We start from the raw sequence: 21,665 nt of genomic DNA, 5'->3' as shown, positions 1-21,665 counted from the left end.
CTGCAAGCAGAATTTTCACTAAACATAGAGCACCAAACGTAACACATATTTATATGAAAACTTAGTAGATAGTTTTAGGACCGCCATATTTACAGAAAGCTATGGTTATAAATGTAGAAACTCCTGGAATTTCCGTGTTTATTTGATGAGCTGCGTGTGCGCTAATTTCATATATATATATATACCATAAAAGAAAGAAAAAAAACCTGAAGTCGTTTTAAAACCGCGTTTTACCGCCGAAATCCATAGTTGTGAATGTGAAGCGAGCCTACTTTTAGTGTTACCTGTGGATGAATATTCTGCACAGTCAAGCCTGTTCTTATACAATTTCGATATACCAAACTAGCATATTGGTTTCACATATAGTTGGAAACACAACTTTTCCAGGATTTCAGCAAGTTTGAGGGGGAGGTACCTGTCAAAATTACATTAAGGAATGGGGTTTAATTAAACATTTCTGTACGAAGTTCATAATTTTTATTTTCGTGATAACTATAATAACCATCATCCCAATGCTTTTGCAAGACAACCCGTCCGCAACATATATGTATAATCATATGTCATGGTGTAATTGACATCATTTGTAAAATGTAGAAGCAACCTATTTTGTTTCATTTGTGCTTTATACGCTGCACAGCACTCATACACAACCGAATTTCTCCAAAAAGTTTTATAACCGACATTTTAAAGTCAATTATTGCCAACTTTAAATGAATCATGTTATATTTAGTACTGTTCTAAAGATTTTACAAAACCTATGGCTTAAAGCTGAATTTGAAAGTATTTACTTAATGAATTATTTTTCGTTTCCTTAAACTTGGATCCCAGTTCTTCATATATTTGCCTAAAACTTCCAGAAAATATGAAAAAAGTTTAGTTGGTGACAGTGAAGCAGCATTGTTCAAGTCTCTAAGACTGAAATATAAAAAAATATGTACTAACTTGTACGAGCAATACACAGTTGAAGTACTGAATCAAATTTTTCTATCCTATCTTTACCTTATGTGTATTGAGAAAGTAAAATTTCATAATTTTCAGGTACTGGTCACGCCATTCTTTCGCTCATTGTGAAAGAAAGGTGGCAGATATTAAAATAGGCAGAATACTAGAATATCGTTTATATCGTGGTGATTTTACGTAATCGACAGTTTTCGTAAAATTAAACAAAAAAATATATAAAATAAAATAAAAATAAAAATAAATAAATAAAGCATTAGAAAAAGTGTATGATAATAAGCATTAACGTCTAACCCCGTATTGAAACAGAATTTTCTATGGACATATTTCAGGTAATATGATGGGCTAGTATTTGAAATTATTACTTGTAACTTCCGCAGTTTAGTTCAACCGCCATATTGGATAAACGGGCTATATTCAGATTTTTTTTTTTCTTCTTTCGATTCTGATAATCTCAAACAAGGATCAGAAGTCAAACTGACACATCTTTGTGCATGCTAAATCGTAGCTAGCCCCTTGACTATTAGTAAGCACAATTTTACATGATACCCATTCACTATTGTTTCTTCATAATCACACAATACTCCAATATAGGGTATCCTTTACCATTACACCACGTGAAACCCATTTTCAGGTATTACTCATTATTATATAATCTCATTTTAGTGTCTTACAGTACTAAGAACAGAGACATTTAGTGGTATCATTGCATACAAAATTGTAGAAATCAACATCTTGATCACATAATTAATACGCTGAACGAAAAGTAGGAAATTTACTGTTATTTTATCACAAGTTCTTAATTTGTTTAATATTCTGAATTTATAACAAAACATTTCGCGATATCCTTGATGCTACCACGCGACAACCAAGCTAGAAAGCTCCGTTCTAGAATGTTGTTTTTATGATTTTCTGCTAACAAATTTGTTTTTCATATTCACTTCGGGATAGCTTTGTTCCAACCACGAACTTTATTACGCGTTAGATCCAAATATAACAACTGCGTAATAAAGTTAACACATTTTCACGATTCATATTCTTGCATCAATTCTCGAAGCATTTGAAACTCTATGATGAAGTATATTTTATTATTATGTATTATTACGTAATACTTCAGTGCAAATTCCATTATCTAAAATGATATTTCTACCTGTATAAGTTTGTTCTATTAATATTTAGATTTATGGGAATGATAGATATGTAGTATATGAATAACCAGTTTAAACATGAAGAGCAACTTGCATAAACAATGTCTATGTAAGAAATGTGCACGAACACATATGCAATGTCTTCATATACTGTTTACGTTTAGACTGGCTTTGCCTTCACGTCCTTATGTCAAAAGCTTGTAATCAGACACAGGTAAGCTACTAACAAAAGAAAGGACTTTTCAATTGCTATTCTGTACTATCTGGGATATAAAAGGGATTACCTACGTTGGTTGACACTAATATGTATGAAGTAACATTCAAATGAATATAGTAAAACCACTTAAATCGGCTACTTCTGGAAGTTGACTTATCTATTTGAATTCGATGCTTGTTGGAATATCTTTCGATATGGAGTGAGCAATTTTTATTATTAGTGTGAGTTGGCCAAATTATTAAAACTGAAGATATTATGAACAATGGCCAACTTAAGACATACGTAATTGTATTTCATTAAGAATTTAACAACAAATATTTACATTTTGCTTAAATACAACCTAATGAAATATCTTTGCCTTTAAGTTTAGGTGAAGAAAAGGCAACACACATTCTGGCAACAAACTACTTATAAAACACGTATAGGAAGTTATCATCTTGAAAGCATAGCTTCATCTGAAGCAGCTATAGTTTGATCACTGCCATCTATAAGAATTTCGATTACCCTGTCGGGCACTGACGTTTCAATTACAAAATCCCCATCAGTTACTAAACTAGACTCATTTATATTTTCGGGCATTTCTGATGCAACTTCACTGTTATTTTGTCCAATAACCATTACATGGTATGCCTGAGTTGTAGAGTCACAACCTACTTTGGCTAAATGACTTATATGATCAGTGTCATTAACCACTATCATCTCACATTTCGAACTGGGTGAATATAAATCCTCTTCCACTTCAGCAGCAAGACCATGTTCCTCTTTCTTTGGATATGTTGTAGCGTCACAATCTACTTTAGCGAAATGGCTTATATGATCAGTGTCATTAACCACTATCATTTCACATTTCGAACTGGATGAATATAAATCCTCTTCCACTTCAGCACCAAGAGGATCTGCCTCTTTCTTTGGATATGTTGGTTCATATGCATGCAAAGGTTGATCAGTTGAAACTGTTGAAAAGACTTCGGTCACTGTACCGTCACTCCTCTTTTGCGATTCTGAGCTGTTGTAGTTTTTGTGTGTTTTTGTCATGTGAGCCACTAATTTATTGCGGTCCACAAAACCCTTAAGACAAATGTCACAATTGTATGGATACTTTCCTGTGTGTTGTACAAGATGCTTCTTGAGGGACCAACTGGCTAAGAACTTTCTCTGACAGTGTGGACATGTGTAAGGCATCTCTCCTGTATGTCTTCTTCGATGAGTAGCTCGGTGATGCGCGTGACGAAACTTCTCTCCACAGTACTCGCACTTGTATGGGTATGGATCATCATGCCAACGGCGGTGAGACCAATAGGTACTCCTGTAATAAAATTTTTCCCCGCAAATATCACAGGTGAACCTGGTTTCTTTCGTGTGAGTCGCATTGTGTTCCACTAATCGTTCCTTAGATGGAAATCCCTTTCCACAAAAGGAACAATGATATTTGTATTCGCCCATGTGATGAGCCATGTGAGACGTAAACCCACTCCTTGTTGTAAAAGTTTGACCACAAATCTCACACATCTTCGGATCTTCTGTTTTTCGATGTCTGGTTTCGTGCTCTTTCAGTCGAACTGGATTCCTTATTTCTTTGCCACAAACGCGACAAAAGGGTTCCCGATGAAAAGTGTCTATGTGCTTCTTCAATTGCTCCGTCCTCCAAAATGTTTTCTCGCATTCACCACATGTTATCCGACCTCGCTTCTGTGTACTATGCACGTTGTAATTGGTTACGGGAGATGGAAAAGCTTTATGACGTGAATCACAGTTTATTTTATGCTCCCGAAAATGAGATATTAATTTGGGTTTGGTTGCAGTTCTGAAAGAACAGAGACCACATTCATATACTGTTCTCTTTTGTGCTTCCCTTTCAGTTTGTTGTTTTGGGATAAGCGTCGATGAATCGCTACGGGCAACATCTTTCTGCTTATGGAACTGCAGCGTATGAACTAAAAGAGACTTTCTGAAAGGAAACTTTTTATAACAATGTCGGCACCAATACTGTTTATTTGGTAAATGACTCTGTTCATGCTTTAACAACGACAATTTGGTATTTGCCCTATATGAACATTTTTTACACTGTAAAGTTTGAACTTGAATCTCTGGTACTGACGACAGGACTTCATTTTCTGTTACAACTTCACAACTAACTGAATCGCCTGATTGACATGGCTTTGTTTCATCAACTACTCTGAAGTCACCATCAGTTATAGTTACAAGTTCCGATTCACTATTACACGAAATAGACACATTTTCTACAACATACAATGAATCACTGGCACTGTCATCACTTGGATTATTGGAGTTCTTGTTAGAAGTCTCAACGCTGGAAAACCTCTTATGCTCTTGTAGATGATTAATCAAATCACTACCTTTAGAAAATACATTATAACAAACTCCACACTTCAACACTTTACTGTTTTTATGAGTTTTCATGTGGTTGTTCAAAGAAAATTTCTTATCGAAAGTCTTGTTGCACACTGTACACACAAAACTTCTGAAAACCACATGCTCTCGACAATGATCCCCAAACAAAACTCTATCGGTGGTACGAAACTTGCAAATATTGCACTCTAATGTTCCTTTATCTTCCAAACTATACTGATGATCACTGATTACTGAAACGAGATTATTTACATCTGCTCCATGTTTATCGGCCATCACGAGAATTTTATCCTGTTGTGGTGTTAATGGTAGATTGCTCGCCATTTTTCGATGCATAAACGACTTTACTCCACCACAGGAGTATATGTGTTGTTTTAGATCAATTAAATATTCACTTTGGAAAGTACAATGTACACATTTATATGAAAATGCACCACTTTTGTTTGAAATTGATTTACTGTAAACTATCTCCTTACCAGCTGTTTCTGATGTTTTAGGAGGAACACTTGAAAGGGTCTGGACTTCAACTGGCAGATCTATAGTTTTGTGTGCTATGCCGGTGTTCTGCAAAGAAAAAGACATCAAGAAAATCAGCATTATATATATATATACACAGGGGATAGACAAAAAATATAAAAACACTTCATAAAGTTTGGTCCTCCACTGTACAACACGTGTTGCGGTTGCCGATCGTTTTTTGTTTTCAATGTGTCATGTGGACTTTCCTCTTCCGTCAGCAGTAACCAGATCAACTGGGAGTGTCGTGGTGTGAAAGTGGTGCGGTAAAATGGGAGACCTCACAGACTTCCAAAGAGGAACGATCGTTGGTGCCCGTCTGGTTGGAGCTTCAGCGGCAACAATAGAGAACATTGTGGGGGGACTGTCGAAAGGCACTGTGTCAATGTCACGAGGGCATATACAATTCATGGGAAACGACGTCTGCAAAGCACAACAGTGGTCGAAAGACAATCCTGTCAGATAGGGACCGGAGGGCATTAAAACGGATTGTAGCAGCTAAAAAGACGACCACTCCAATGAAAATTACGTCTGAACTCAATTCCGGCCTACAGAAGTCGGTTTCATCGAAAACAGTGCGACGGGAACTTCACAAAATGAAAATTCATGGCAGGGCCGCTATCGCCAAACTCATGGTCACAGCAGTAAATGCGAAGAGGCGTATCCAGTGGTGCAAGGACCACAAGATGTGGACTCATGAGCAGTGGAAACACGTAATGTGGTCCGATGAATGACCTTCACCTTGTTTCCAACAACCGATCGTGTTTATATGGAGAACATCGTCGCAGGTCTATGATACAGACTGTCTGCTCCCAACTGTAAAGCATGGGGGTGGTTCTGTTACAGTATGAGCAGTGATATCGTGTGGTTTTCTGCAGGTCCCATTATAGCCGTGCATGGAATGATGAATGCTAAGGCATATGAGGCCATTTTGGGGGACCAGGTTCCACCCATGGCCCAAATATTGCTCCCTGATGGTGATGGCATATACCAAGATGATTTGGCACCCTGTCATGCTGCAAAAACGGTGAAATCATGGTTTGCGGAGCATGACCAGGAGCTATCACACCTCCTCTGGGTCCCACAATCACCAGATCTAAACATCACTGAGCCATTGTGGTCTGAGTTAGAAAGGCGTGTTCGGTCTCATTACCCTCCACCAGCATCCCTTAAGGAACTGGGGCATGTTTTTGAGGAATAATGGTACAAAATTCCACACACCACGATTCAGGAGCTGCATACGTCCATTGCACGTCGGATCCAAGCTGTTTTGGACGCAAAAGGAGGCCCTACACCATGCTAAGTATGATTTTCACACTTTTGCAAACGTTTTAGATTTTTTGGTCCCACCCCTGTATATATATATATATATATATATATATATATATATATATATATATATATATATATATATATATATATATATATATATATATGTGTGTGTGTGTGTGTGTGTGTGTGTGTGTGTTGCAAAATACATGTTACAAGGCCTGAGTGAGGGGATTTTGCAAATGAAAACAAGGAGAAAATGTCGTGTGAAAAAATGTCGGAAGCCATGAAAGGTGCCCAAAAATCGCCGCGCACCGTCTTTAAAGCACAATAAAGCAAGAAGGAATAAAGATAGTGGTGTCGGATTAAAAGAAGACAAAGCAAGTCTTAAATGACGAATACAATGGTGCGGCAATTGAGGGTCATTTAAAGTAAGCAAAGAGACTTTCAAAGAAAGTGGGGAATCCCCTATAGAAAATACAGGTAACAGAAGACTATATTCCACATAATGTTGGGATCGAAATGTAGTTAGTGAAAAACTGATGACGAACGTCCACATGTTTCACTGCTACGAGGGAACCGTCACATAGTCAAAAAATAGGAAAATAACACTGCAAATTCTGTTATTGCACAGGGATACGTTGCGGTACGAAAAGTAAAAGTAACACAGTTGTATCCATGTCCCACTATAGCTGGGAAACCGTCACACAATTGCAAAATAAGGAAATAGCACTGCAAAATCTGCTATTGAATACGAGCTACATTGTGGTACGAAAAGTGAAAGTAACACAATTGTATGCATGTCCCACTATCGCTGGGATATTGTCAACACTTACACAGTAGGAAAATAACACTAAAATCTGCTATTATATACGGGTCACATGGTGGTACAAAAAGTAAAAGTAACAAACAAATTAAGTATAGAAAAAAAACTTAATAATAAATACCATTTGCACCAGATAAACTGCCGTGATGGATTGCACCAGAGCACTCGTATCTACGTATGTAGATAGCGTTCGCACTTTGGTGTGCGATCCCATGTTCAATTTCCGGCAGGAGTTCGTATGGTTCTGATCCCATGTTAACTTGTATGTCCATATCCCACATAGCCTCACAGCTGGAAGTGACGCTAAATCAATCAAATCAAATCAATTCCTTCCCATATCTTTGAACAATTTCAACCCAACATTTTTAAGAATAGTTTAAGGGTTAAAGGAATAGCTTACACACGAAGTTGCATACACTGGGCATTAAAAAAACACTTAAATTTATGTACAAACTTCCAATTTAGAGCTAAATTCGTTTCTCACTTTTAACCAATTTCAACTCCTTGCCATAGAAATGACTAAGCTTTAACGAAATGCACAATAATTTAATCAAATACAGGATTTTTTTTTATAGAAAATACATACAAAAGAATTTCTGTGTGATAATGAAGCTCATTCCACTTACAACATCTGTGTTGTCACTGCACGCTAGAAGTGAGTGAAACTGACAGACAGTCTTTCTGTAAAGTAGATCTTTTTCTTAAGGGTTAAAGTCAGATATCACTAGACAGAATGTTAATGTATTTTGTACTTAACGGTTTAAAGTAGTTGCGAACTGCTCTCTACACTTGTTTTTGTCTAGATAAAGTAACTCGACTTCATGCATGTGCCATCTTCCCTGTTTATCTTGTGCTTGCTTGCTCGTTCAGACGAATGCTTTCCAAATGAACAGAAAGTGACAGATTCTTATGATGAGATGGTGATGATTATTTTAAAGACCCGTTCCTCTAGATTTGATGAAAAATTGAAAGGTAGTACGGGCAAACCAGACCTCAGTAGAAGCATATAAAAGCTTGGGTAATGAGGAAGTTGATATTTTCTGGGATCTTATGAAAAAAGTACGGTGGCAGAAGAGGAGTAGAGGAGAAATATATTGATGCCAATGCATAATGGAAAAGGGAATATTTTGGAATGTGGAAACTATAGGAGGATAATGTTAATGTCCCATATACTGAAGGTATGGGAAAGGCTTGTAAACCGAATACAGAAAGAAAGATGACACTTTGGGATTAAGCCGCGGAGAGAAACAATTTTTTCCCTAAGACAGATGGCTGAAAGGCATAGAAAGTGGCAAAAAGAACTACATGTAGTGTTTTAGACCTAGCGAAGCTGTATAACAGTGTGCCCATCCAGGAAGTATGGAGGTGCATGAAAGAGAAGGGAGTAGCTAAAATATGGGACGATTGTGAAGGAGATATGTTGAAGAGTAGTAACTCAGATCAAGTGTAGCGTAAGTACATCAGAAGGATTCCCTATAGAGGTTGGATTTCACTAGGGGTCAGCTCTCAGCCCATAACTTTTCATTTTGATAATGGACGTCATTGTAGAAGGAGTGAGATGTCATGGAACATGCTGTCTGTAGATGACATTATACTGGTTGTAACTTCGAGAGAGAGATAGAGAGGTTAAAAACGAAGCTGGAGGAATGGAGAAAAGCATTGGAGGATAGCAGAATTTCGATTAGCAGAGCAAATGCAGAATGTATGGTACTGAGTGGAGAGACTGGTTGTAAAAACCTACGGAAATAGGTTAACATCAGCGCCAAACTTCAACTATCGTAAGTCAGTGTTGAGGGAGCTCCCTGCTGAGCCAACACAGATTACAAAGTGGATGGATGAACTGGAGAAAGATACTGGAGTACTGTGTAATAGGAGGGTGAACAGTAAGATAAAAGGGAGATTGTACAGAACTGTAATGAGGCTGGCAATAATGCAACTAAAAAATATGGGTAACTTACAATACCACAGGATAAAAAGATGGATATAAGAGAGATGAAAATGTTAAGATAAATGACAATGGTGACGACAATGGACAGAATCCGGAACGATTTCATCAGAGGAACAGATAAACTGGAGCCCATCAATAAGATGATACAAGAAAATTGGCTCAGATCGTTCGGATACGTGATAGAAAAGGCTCAACGAGTTGCAGGTGGTAGAGAGAAAGCGATGAAATGGAAGGCCCAAAATCCGATGGAAAGGAAAGCTTGAAGATGATTTGAGGGAAAGGAGATGGAAGAAAAAGGTAGTAAGAAACAGAGGATTATGAAGAGAATCAAAGGAAATATCTATCCCCTATAGACGTAGAATTAAGGTACGAAAGGAAAAAAAAAAAAAAACAATAGCAATAATAATAATAATAATAATAATAATAATAAATGTCTCCGACTTTATTATTCCTATTTTGGACCTTACCTCATCTTCAATAAGCTTTCTCGAAATTGTTTTGTCTTTAAAATCTTTTGATTCAATTCTAAAGCTATTAAGAGAAAGCTGGGTGAGAATAGGAGCTTTTCATACAGTACAAACATTTATATTCTTTCTAAAAACATTTATACTTACATCTGCTGCTACAGCGATTCCTTCCCTAACTGCAGCCAACGTTTCCTCTGCTGGCACTGTTACGATATTTGCAACTTGTCCTTCGTTCCTCTTTTCATCGGCGGTTGTAATATTGTCTAAAAAAGAAATTAATAAACGAATAACGATGATAAGTCACATGATTAAAAAAATATAAAATAAATGCAAATTAAGTCTACAGTAAGTCCTACAGAAGCTCTCCGTTGACATTTGAACAAATCAATCTTTTATTATTTTATGCGACGAGGTAGTAATCTTAAATTCAAAGATAGCAATGTACGTAATTCTTGCTACTGTTACTTTTCCCTTGATCGTGAAATATGTAATTAGACGAATCTACGTGGCAAGTTGTTACAATTGATTTGATTTGATTTTGCGTTCAGCGTTTCTTTCGGCAGCTAGATTATGAGAGTTGTGGACCTACAATTTAATTACATGAGCTTCTGCCGGAAATAAAAGCCCGAGTTTCCCACGCCAAGGGCGGTATGCTAACCGCTTAGCCACGAGGAAGCCCAGAAGTTGTTATGTGAACTTAATATGAATAATACTACGTCGATGCGAATAAAATATCCATCTCAGATGCGTCACTCCCCCTCCCCGCAACAAATGAAAAATACAATACCAGGTTAATCAAAGTAGTCACTGTCTGTAACCAAACACTTTTGCTATTGTTCAACCAACGACAAGATTCCTTGCCGAAAGAAGTCTGACAGCTATGATGCAAAGAAGTCCTTACTCGCACACTGTACTACCCGATCACTAGGGAAGGTCTTTCTAAGAAGTGATCGAAACGCCGAAAGAGGTGGTCCTCAGTAGAGGAGATAACCGGCAAATATGTTGGGTGAGAAAGGGTCTCATACTGCAACTCATCTAGAGCCTGCACTGTACTTTGCTTGACGGTGACGCATAACATGAGGACACAATGTCAGTCGACAATTGGTGAATGCATCCAAAGAACTACGCGGTCCACATCATAGAATTCAGCATTCAGTGTTTCACCTTGTCAGAGGAAGACATGATGAATCATTTCCACTTTAGAACACAATACCAGCAACAACATCTGTGCATGGAGGGATTACAACGGTAACGGGCTAGAAGTGCTTAAAATCAGCACTAACCCGAGTATAAAAAGAAAGACGAAAAAGAGGAGAAATTATATAAATACACGTCGTTGTTATAAGATCTGCAAATATACAAATATAAAAAAATAAACAGAATTAATGTCCAATAAATGTTTTGCAACAAAGGAATGTCACAAGTATTTAATTTCACGAACCAGGTAATATAAGTAGCAAATAGTTATCGTTTTATTTGGTGCCACACAAGCCGGGAATTTGTGATAACTTTGAAGCAGAAGTAAAAGTTTCCAAAACCATTTTTAAATTTGTGAGAATTATTTTGTGAAAAGAAAAACGGAGTACAAATTACTACGTAACAGAAAAAGGATTTATTACAACATGAATATATCGGATCAATTAACAAGAGCTTCCGAATCTAGGGGAAATGTACATAGTCAGACAAGTACCGTTGAAACAGAGAACGTGGCCGAAAAGACTCTGCTTCAATCCTTTATGGGGGAGATGAGAATCAGATTTCAAAGCATGGACAGCAAAATGCAAACTGTATGTACAGAAAAGGCTGATATGAAAAGGATGTTTCACGAGGACGTGAAATCCGTGAAAGGTGTATTGGATGTGTTAGATCAAGGATGAGTAGTAATCAGAGTCAAACAGTGCAATCGAGGCAGGAAGCGGAAAGTATGAACAGCAAGATACAGAACAGTACAGTTATCCAAATTCCTCTTATGTATATCAATGATCCAACAGAAGGTAAGCAAGCGGGAAATCTAATGTATATTAGAAATGAAAACAATCCAATGGAAGGAATATGGTCGGTCGGTGTGACGAACGATGCAATACAAATGTCTATCACCCAATCGGATTTTTAGATGTTGGCACTAGTTCTGAAAGCGAGCAGGAAGGACAAGTGAAGCCAACCGAATCCAAATCCAGATATGTAAAACTTAGTGAATTAAGATCTTTGACGAAATATAGTGGTCGAGTAGACGACATACTGGCAAGTATGTTTTTGGAAAAGTTCGAAGAGGAGTGTGAATTAGTAGGCGTAAATAAAAGTAAATATTTGAAAATTTTACCACATATTTTACCACCTTGTTCCTGATGATTCAACGCAATGAATTCCTTGCACAAATATGAAGATTTCAAACGTGCTCTCTTAGGAAATTTTGAAAATGACTTTATGCTTCCCAATTGGGATGCTCAGGTTAGAAACCGTAAATCTGATCCACGGGTAGACAAAAGTATTACGGAATTTGTCGTTGCTGCCTATAATAATTTTAAAATGTTGAATACTCGCAATCAGCAATCAAATGCTAGGATCATTGCGTCCATACGCATTTTATTGCCATATAAATTGCAGCAAACACTACTTTCAGCTCAGTGCATTAATTTCAATCATATGTTATTAATAGTTCAAACTTATGAGAACAATTCAATCTCTCAAAGTACTACAAATTGGAATTTAAGGCAACCCCGTAGCTAGAGAACAAGTGATTTCCCTATAAGGAACATCAGTATTAGTGGCACTAGTAACTAGCAAGATTGGAATAATTCCAGTTTTAGAAGCAACAGTAGTCGGGATGACCGTACAAATATAAATGAAAATGATTACAATGTACGAAATAACCGTTTTCATAGAAACTTTAGTTATCGTAATAACTATAAACAAGATCGTAACACAAATGTCAACAGTTATACCAACGGTTCAAGAAGAAAAGCAGAAACCAACTACTGCTCCACTGTTACTTGCAAATGTGCTGTTCAATGTAATTCTTCAGATTTAAGCCAAGATCTCTTTAAACTAGATTCAGGTGGGTGGAATCGGGTAAAAACCATGCCGGCTAAAGACGTATGTAGTAAGATTCTTAATGAAATGAAGCAATACTTAATTCTAAAACAATGTAAAAGAAAAAGATATACAGGTCCTCAGAAAAACAGTTCTTTCAATGAACTATCAACTTAGTTTTTTTATGATTCAATTGCTGTAGGAAAAACTAATTGGAAAACACGTAAGAAGAATGGAAAAAGTAATAAAGCAGCAGCTAATCGTACGTTATATGGAAAATATAAAGAAAAAAGAACGAAAACTGGAAAATCTCACATTAGTGGGTCGAATTCATTATCTCAAACAAAATTATACCCAAAGGAAACAGGTAATATCGGAATGTACTTTAATAAACAGTCAAAGATTTCACAACTCGACACGACAATTCCTAAAGAACTGTCTAAAGGTTCAGGCTTTGAACATAAAAGCGATTACAAAAATGCTGAGCAAAACTCTTATCTCAAGGAGGTAGCCATTGAAGAAAATGAAGAAAATATAGGTGATAATAAAGAAAGTACAAATTATATTGAATTTACAAACTAAACAAGATATCCAATATTACAGATGTAAATCTATAACGGATCAAAATGATTCACATAATCAAGAGAACAATAAGAAACGCACGAAAGATAATTCTGGAGATTCAAGTCTTGAAGATCAACCCAACACAAACAAAAATGAAGTTTCAATTCTTAAAGATCAAGCCAATACAAACAAAAATAAAGTTCAAGCATCGAGCAGTGCATGTTCTAATATAGAACTTCCATTGTTACATAGTTCACGCACTGAAATCGACCTTCCAAAAGTAGGTGCACTAGGATGAAACTGAAAACAGACACATTATGAAACCAGCAATTAACAAACAAAAGAATCTCGAGAATAAAAGAAATCAAAAGAAGGAAACAAATAAAACGTTAATTAATTCACATAATGAGGAAAGTAAAAAACAAGATATAACTCAAACTGTGAAAAGCGATAACAATGTACATTCTAGTAAATCCTTCGGGTTGCGTAACATTGATGGACTGAAGAAATAGTCTCCTTCGGAAGATACAAGAAACAGATGGATGCAAATCGTCAAAAACATTATTCCGCAGAATGTGCTTCTGAATACGAATATCAGGTGTGAGGCCTAAATTGGATGCACTGATGAATATAACGACAGAATCGCAGTAACAAATTTAGCATATGTTTCTTTAGAATGTGTTTGTTTAATTTTACTTTAATGACAATTAACAAAAACAAATAATTAATGTTTTAAATATCACATCATTTTAAAGTATTTATCGTCTTTCTTGATTTTATTGTTGCACAACTAAGGCAATTTTCTTCAAAAATAATTGTTACATATAAATTTAATGAATGTTTCTGTTTGAAACCTCGAGTAACATATATATTTGTTGGGTGTTTATGTTAAGTAATGATCAATTTAACTAATCTAATAAAAGAATAAAGAATTAGTAATATATTAAAAACAAGGAAAATAAATACTTACCAAAGCTTAATTACAAGAACCAATATATTATGCTTACATGTATTTCATACATTCTTACAAGCTAATGTCGATAGACTATGTAGAGGTGCATTCCAAAATGTCAACTTCTATCATTGTTATTATAAGGTCCAGAAGTTCTTTATATAATTGTACTGAGAAAGTCTACACATACAATTTATGTAATTCCTTATTGTTCAAACGCAATATACAATAGTAACGGGCTAGAAGTGCTTAAAATCAGCACTACCCCGAGTATAAAAAGAAAGACGAAAAAGAGAAGAAATTAAAATTATATACATGTTTCGCGTTCTGTGCGCTTGTAAATGTTTTAAATTTAAATACAGTGGGTATTAGCGAACTGAGCTTCAAGTAGTATAGCACTTCAAGCAGATCGAGTTCTTGTTTGATAGAATGCCGTACACTGCGCTGAAGAGGCAATTATGTAATATAAGGTTATAAACGTACACGCACCAACCAACAAGGTAGTTAATTATAGTATACATTTTATAAAAAAAGTAGAAATAATATTTGGAAATAACACATGAAAATGATCTTACGCGATTTCAGAGTGGAGATACAAAAGGAAGAAATATTTCGAACAACTGTTAACGAAAGTTTGCCTGAGAATAATATGAAAAGACGTGATTTAATGCTTCTCAGTAGCTACGAATCAAATCGTCAAATCAACTACTTCTAATACAAGGATATACAGGTATAAGTTCTTTTTCTTTTTCTTTCTTTCTTTCTTTCAAACAGTTGCACGAAAAATCAAACAGATCATCTGTTAATAGACTAACGGAGAAATGAGTATTGTAAACCATGAAAGTGAAACAAATGCTTCCAGTAACCATAAAATGTAGTGATCGGAGAAAGGTTTTATATTAAAAGGCTCAAAATGTTAAACGTGAATCATTTGGAAGCATAAAAGATTCTAAGTTTTCGAAATTACAGCAAATAAGATAATGTAGGTGATGAGGTCAAAGTAGACAAGCATTTGTGACACCGTAAGACAAAGTATCTAAAACATGTTTAAAACAAATTATAGGACAAAGAGACAGAGTTATAGGTCCATCAAATGTTTAAAGACATAACGAAAGTGAGGAGAAAGATTAGATAAAAGAGAGCTCAGAATCCGATCGTTTTAAACATTGCAACGATCATACTAAAACTGAAAAAATTAAAGCTACCTGTATTTTTAGAGGCAAGAAAGAAAACAATAAGTAGAGGTGTATTCCAAAAGTAAGGACTGTCGACATATAGTGAAATGGAGGTAGGCCGGAACACAATGTCACGCATGCAGCACCAATGACGGACTATTGACGTAACTACTGCAGTGGTTGTCTTGAGTTAGTTGGAGTTTGGTAGCCGTGAAAGGCACATTGCAATGGCCGCGAGAATTGTTTCTCCCGCTAATTGTGAAGTGCGCGGTGTGATATTATTTTTTCCTTGCAAAAGGAACTTTTGCTGCTGATATCTATCAGGAGTTGTGCCTAATGTATGGACCTTCAGTAATAAGTGCAGGAAAGGTTTGCAAATGCTGTCGCGAGTTTCAAAATGGCCGCACCAACGTGCACGATGAAGACCGGAGTGGCAGGCCTAGTGTTCAGACCGACGACCTCGTGGAGCAAGTGAACCAAAAAATGCGAAGTGATCGGCGATTGACGATCAGTGCTTTGGCTAATGACTTACCCCATTTGCACGAACCACCATCTACAGGATTGTCACAAAAACGCTTGGATATCACAAATTGAGTGCAAGGTGGGCGCCGAAAATGCTAACAGACCAGCACAAAGAGTAACGAATGTGAAATGCCCAACAGTTTTTGGATCGCTATCACAACAGGGAGAGGATTTGTTTTCCCACATTATGGCGAGCGGTGAGACGTAGATCTCGTACACTAAAGCCGAATTCAAATAGACCATGCAGTGACGCCATTCAGGTTCCCCCAAACCAAAAAACTTTAAGTAATCGCTGGACTCAAGTCGCAAACTGATGGCTACCGTCTTTTGGGATGACAAGGGCGTCCTGTTGGTTGGTTTCTTGGAACGTGGGACAACAGTTACAGCTGACGAGTACTGCGACACACTCACAAAAGTGAGACGTGCGATTCAAAATCGACGCCGCGGGAAACTGTCGTCCGGAATCATCCTTGTTTACAACAATGCGCGTCCTCATACCGCTGCCGTCGTCAAGATGATTCAAGTTTTTTGTTGGGACCTGTTTGATCACCCTCCATACAGTCCCGACCTCGTCCCCAGCGATTACTTCCTCTTCTTGCGTTTGGAACGATCGCTTGGTAAACAATGGTTTGAAAACGGCGAGAAGACTGTCATTGTCAACTGGTTCCAATCCCAGGCGACAAATTTCTATGCAGAGGATTTACAGAAGATGGTGCAGCGTCACGAAAAGTGTTCGGAAAGGCACGGTAATTATGCGGAAAAGTAAAGTAGCTCTGTAGGCACCTATTTCCGAATTAAAGATCATAAGCGGTCCTAACTTTTGGAATACGCTTCGTATATAAAAGAAAAAAAATCTGACATTAGAGAAGAACAACTAGAGATTCATATAAAGGAGTAAACATTATCAGTCCAAACTAAATATAAGCCAGGATAAATTTCCAAATCTATAAAGAGAAAACCAGGAAAAGGCAGTGAAGTACAAACAGTGAAAGATTTAGATATTATGCAACACATTGTTCAAACTCTGTTTCTGTTGCTTAATAAGTTGGCAACTATTTTTAACATGGCTCTCATTCTTTCTATTTTTATAAATAATTTAATTCATTAATATTTCTGGAATTACACTAGAACATTATTTTTGACATATTTGCAATTCTGACTTTTCGACTTCATGGATCTAAACCAAATTTGAGAGATCATTAAGCTCTTCATCTCAACGTCGATTAAAATCGGTCAAGACATTCTACGAAATAAAAATTCAATGGAAATACTTCACAGTCAAAGCACACATTAAGGAAGACTATATATCAGGGTTGAAAAAAATCACCATTAAAAAAAATCATTTTTGTTGATTTTTTTATTTAAATCACTAGAACTTGATTTTCTTTTAACAAACAGTAAAATTTAAATAATTATTTTGTTATTTTCCTTTTAATAAGTTGCGGAGGTTTCGCAGTTTCTTTTATTTTAGTTAGACTAAAAAGAAAAAGGGGTTTCTTGATATTAATGGTGCGTTTTCTGGAAAGTGTTTCTCATGCGTGATAATTAGTCAGGAGCAGTACACCATTGTTCTCCCAACTTGTACGAGATTAAGTTGTGCGAGTGGGTGGTCAACTTGATCTCGGGAGTTCAAATTTCAATGACTGGACGAAAGAAAGACAATGTACGGTTTTCTTTTATCCGAATTTCAACTGCAAGCGAGAAAATGCAAGGTCTTGTGATTTGGCTGAAGAAACATTTAGAAGTGTGCAAAGTAGAAGAAGATCCAATGGAAGATTCTGAGGATGACGAGAGTGACATTAAAAACTGGCCAAAGTAGAACACATGATCCAAATTCTCAAACCGATCCCTGTTGTATTGGACAGCTCTCAAAGAAATGAAACAACAATATCTGACGCTGTAGGAATATGAAAATGTCTTCATGAGGAGTTAAAAGACGCACTTCAAGACGAGGAAATGGAAAATAAATATGAAAACAGGTATAAGGAAATATTAACGCCTGCCTATTTCCTGGCCTACCTTCTCGATCCGAAACACCGAAAATTCAAATTAACTGCCGAAGAAAACGATTTAGCTTTGAAATTTGCAGAAGCTTATTGTGGTACTTCTCTACTGCCCATGGTAATTAAATTTGAAGCAAAGTCGTCTTCTTTCTCTAGTGTGATGTTCACAGACTAAGTTCTATAAGGTGTAACAACCAATGAATGGTGGAAATCACAACGAATTATGTTTGACATGAAAGTACGAAGCTAATTACGCAGTTGTTTACAGCTTCTACTTCATCTGTAGGAGTTAACAGATTTGTTTCTTCTTTTGGTTTTGTACAATCTAAGATACGAAATCGTTTAGGCACTGATAGAGCCCCTAAGTTAGTTTCTCTTTTTAGGCAACTTAATCAGTAAATATTTTAAATATGCTAGTGTAGAAAAATTTGTATTGCACTGCACAGTGAGTATACAGCATTTTTATTTTTATTTTTTTATAAAATGAATAATATTTTACTTTTAGTTTTACTATATCATAATGAATATCGATATCTTTTTATATAATATTAATCAGTGTCGTTTTATATAATGTCATATGTTCATATTTTTTGTACGCCTTACATTTATCTACAGAATCACCAGATGTATTGTATAGGTAAATATTGAATTTTATTTTGTGACACATCAGTATCTTTCGCTTAAAACCTGTAAACGTATTTAAGGTAAACTTGTATATCAACGTTTTATATGTTATACATACACAAATAATTTATTTCAACTTATCTACACTGAATATTACGAACATAATACAACACTGTAAGATGGTTTAATAGTTACTACAAAGAAGTTTAGCATAAGACGTAGACACTGACATAAACGAAAAGCTTTTACTTTCTCATCAAAATGCCATTTCTAAAAATATATTTTTCGATGTTCTTATTAGTAATTTTGCAGTTATGACACACATGCAGTTATGCATGATTCTTCCGCACATTCTCCATACATTGATGTGCAGTGGAGTCCTCCTTTTCGGAACTCACAATTTCTGTAACATTGTTTGCTAGTGATCTACTACTGCCACGCTTAATTCCATGCATGGAGAGCATGCCCGCGACCGTTCGGTCTCTGGGTTTTGGCAAACAAGGCACCCAGTTAGTAGTTTCTTGCTACTGAAACGTACCGAATGCACGAAGTGCACGCCAGAATTTCTCCCCTAATTCTGACTCGCCTTGGCGATGTAACCCCCATTCTCTGAGGGAGTGGGATACGCTCACTGGGCGGTCAGACTGAAGTCCGAGTGTCTACCAGTTAACCTACTGGTGGAGGCAGACTGCTAGCGAACCAGTCCTACCATGCTCTGCAGGCATGGTGCCCGAGCATTATAAGGCAAGCGCACCTCTCGCCCGTGCTCACCGTTACCCAGATTCCTAGGATTGGCTCCCACAAGCTTCCGAATCCCACGGTATGACCACAGCCCGACAGAGTCCAACCCAGATCCGGGGCCCCAGGTAATGCCCAAGGGGGCTTGTTCAAACCCGGCCCTGCCTACCTCTATCGTTCAACTGGCAACCGCCTTGTCGTGTAGAGGTACCACGCACACGTCCACATACTCCCGTATCTCATCCTGGACTCAATGGTACATGTTAAATCACCATTTGAGTTTGGTGCCGGCTCATATCCTACAGTTTCCTCCCTCCCGTGGGATCAGAGCCGTTACCCAGATTTCTGGGACTGGCCTTCCCCCACCTCCGTTCAGTCCCCCAGCAGGCAGGAATCCGACACTCCCTCCGGTACGGTCGTTCAAACAATACGGGACTTCCTCCAGTTACGGTAGAGGTACACCGTACATTATCAAAGCCAATGACTGATGTAGGCCGTTTGCTCAAGGCAGACATTGTCATTTGGGAGCCGTGTCTTTCCTGGTAGGCCCGCCCAAACAATTAGGACTGTGCGATATCGAAATTTCGATATCGACATTCGATATTTTCTGACATCGGTACCGAATAGATATATCGATATCGACAACATCCAATATTGATATTGACAACATCAAATATGGATATCCAACATATTGATTGGTCTTGAATATTCATGTTGATATAGACAATCTGGTCTCAAAACGTTTCAATGCGGGATATCTCAGAATACTTGTTAGTCACAGAAAACAGACTTGTGTTCCTTCTAATCCACCACTCTTTCCTCCGAAAAAGTTAATAAAAATAGTCATTTAATTGTCTTTTTGAGCTATCATATTGGTCATCATTGCGGAAACAAGGAGAGTGAAACAGAGTGACATAATATATGCGTGTTTTATTTGTGTGTAGGTATGTATTTCATGTGCATTTGTGAATGTGCACGTGCAGGGCTGGATTAACCCATCTGAAGGCCAGGGGCTAGAAAAAATGTGTAGCCCCTAATACATTTCTCTGAAAGTACAGTAGAGAAGTTAAGGGAATATGTTTCATATTTTTGGACAGATTTTATTTTATGATGACGATTGTATCTTCATTATACTTTTCAGATAGCCAATTGAGATTTTGATGTGAGTGGAGGCCTCTGTCCACCTGGAGGTCATCTCCGTTTCTCTTTTGTGCTAATTACTTGATGTCTTACTGTGACAGGAATTCGATGCATATCATTCAATGCCATCTACAGATAGAGTTGCTATTCAGCCGGTTCTCAGGTTGTTAAAATATTTCGAGTTTGCTAAATCGTTTGTTATACCCAGACATAACAGTAAATTTTACCCAGTTATACCCAAAACGAGCAAGTTTTAGTCTGTTTAGCTTCGTTCTTAGAAATTCTTACAGCTACAGGATTAAATATATGATCTCTCAGAGTAAGGTATAAGCGATTATTTCTTAATTTCAAATGAGCTGGTTAGATATCAAGAATGAAAACTGGAATCACATGAGTGTAGTGGTGAGGGTTATTTACATTTCACCAGAAATTTTCCTTTTCCTAAAAATAAAAGAAATAAGTAAGAGGAAACTTTTTCAGAGTGTTATTGGGAAAACATTTCAAAACGTGACCCCTCAAATGCAAAATCCAAGTATTCACATTAGGTGCCAAGGGGGAATACGTTACTTCTTGACCAGGATCCGGTGATAGTCAGATTTGATTTATTGGCTGTGTTTGACAAGAACTGTTCTTGTGGAGCGGGCTCTACATTCAATTCTGTTACTTTCAGCTTCGTACTACCTGGCCTCCCAAGAGATCTTGTACATGCAAAATATATTTTGTACTTGGTTCTTCATACCCGTCGAAAACAACGACCACATTGGTTCCGTAATTACTATTTATGTATTCGAGGTACCTATAACAAATTTCAACATAGAAAGCAGGGCGGGGTCAATGTACTCGTTGTAAAAGATCACCACTATCGAGAACAATCGCGGATTCTTGGACAAGGTATTGCTTAGGTCACACATCTTGTCAAAGACATATGTTATCTTCGATTTTTTTTAACCCAGTCCAATATTATCGAACAGAGTTTGGGAAAATGGAGATAATTCGTACCTCAAGCACAATTCTTGCTCACTCCTTACAACGCAGGCAATACGGTGAAAGATTTGGTTCGTGTTAACTATCACCGGATCCTGGTCAAAAAATTATGTATTCCCCCTTGGCACCTAATGTGAATACTTGGGTTTTGCGTTTGAGGGTCACGTTTAGAAATGTTTTCCAAATAACACTGAGAAAATTTCCTCTTACTTATT

At 37.0% G+C, this 21,665-nt stretch overlaps 1 protein-coding gene across 3 annotated transcripts in view; it reads right to left on the bottom strand.

The window, feature by feature from the left end:
- Window positions 1–454: 454 nt before the first annotated feature.
- LOC145690445 (uncharacterized) overlaps window positions 455–21,665 on the bottom strand; it is a 56,081-nt gene continuing 34,870 nt past the window's right edge. For all 3 annotated transcript variants that reach the window (XM_081765335.1, XM_081765338.1, XM_081765337.1), the window contains exons 4-5: window positions 9,866–9,981; window positions 455–5,256 (exon numbers count right to left, since the gene is read on the bottom strand). In XM_081765335.1, coding sequence (XP_081621461.1) covers window positions 2,755–5,256; window positions 9,866–9,981 — 2,618 coding nt within the window. In that variant the 3' untranslated portion in view covers window positions 455–2,754. The remainder of the gene's footprint in view (window positions 5,257–9,865; window positions 9,982–21,665) is intronic.

Source organism: Thermobia domestica, chromosome 7 (assembly GCF_964235325.1).
Source record: "Thermobia domestica chromosome 7, izTheDome1.hap1.1, whole genome shotgun sequence".
NCBI classification, from domain to species: Eukaryota; Metazoa; Arthropoda; class Insecta; order Zygentoma; family Lepismatidae; genus Thermobia; species Thermobia domestica.
The sequence above is the reverse complement of the archived record's forward strand: the minus strand, read 5'-3'. Positions and strand labels throughout refer to the sequence as shown.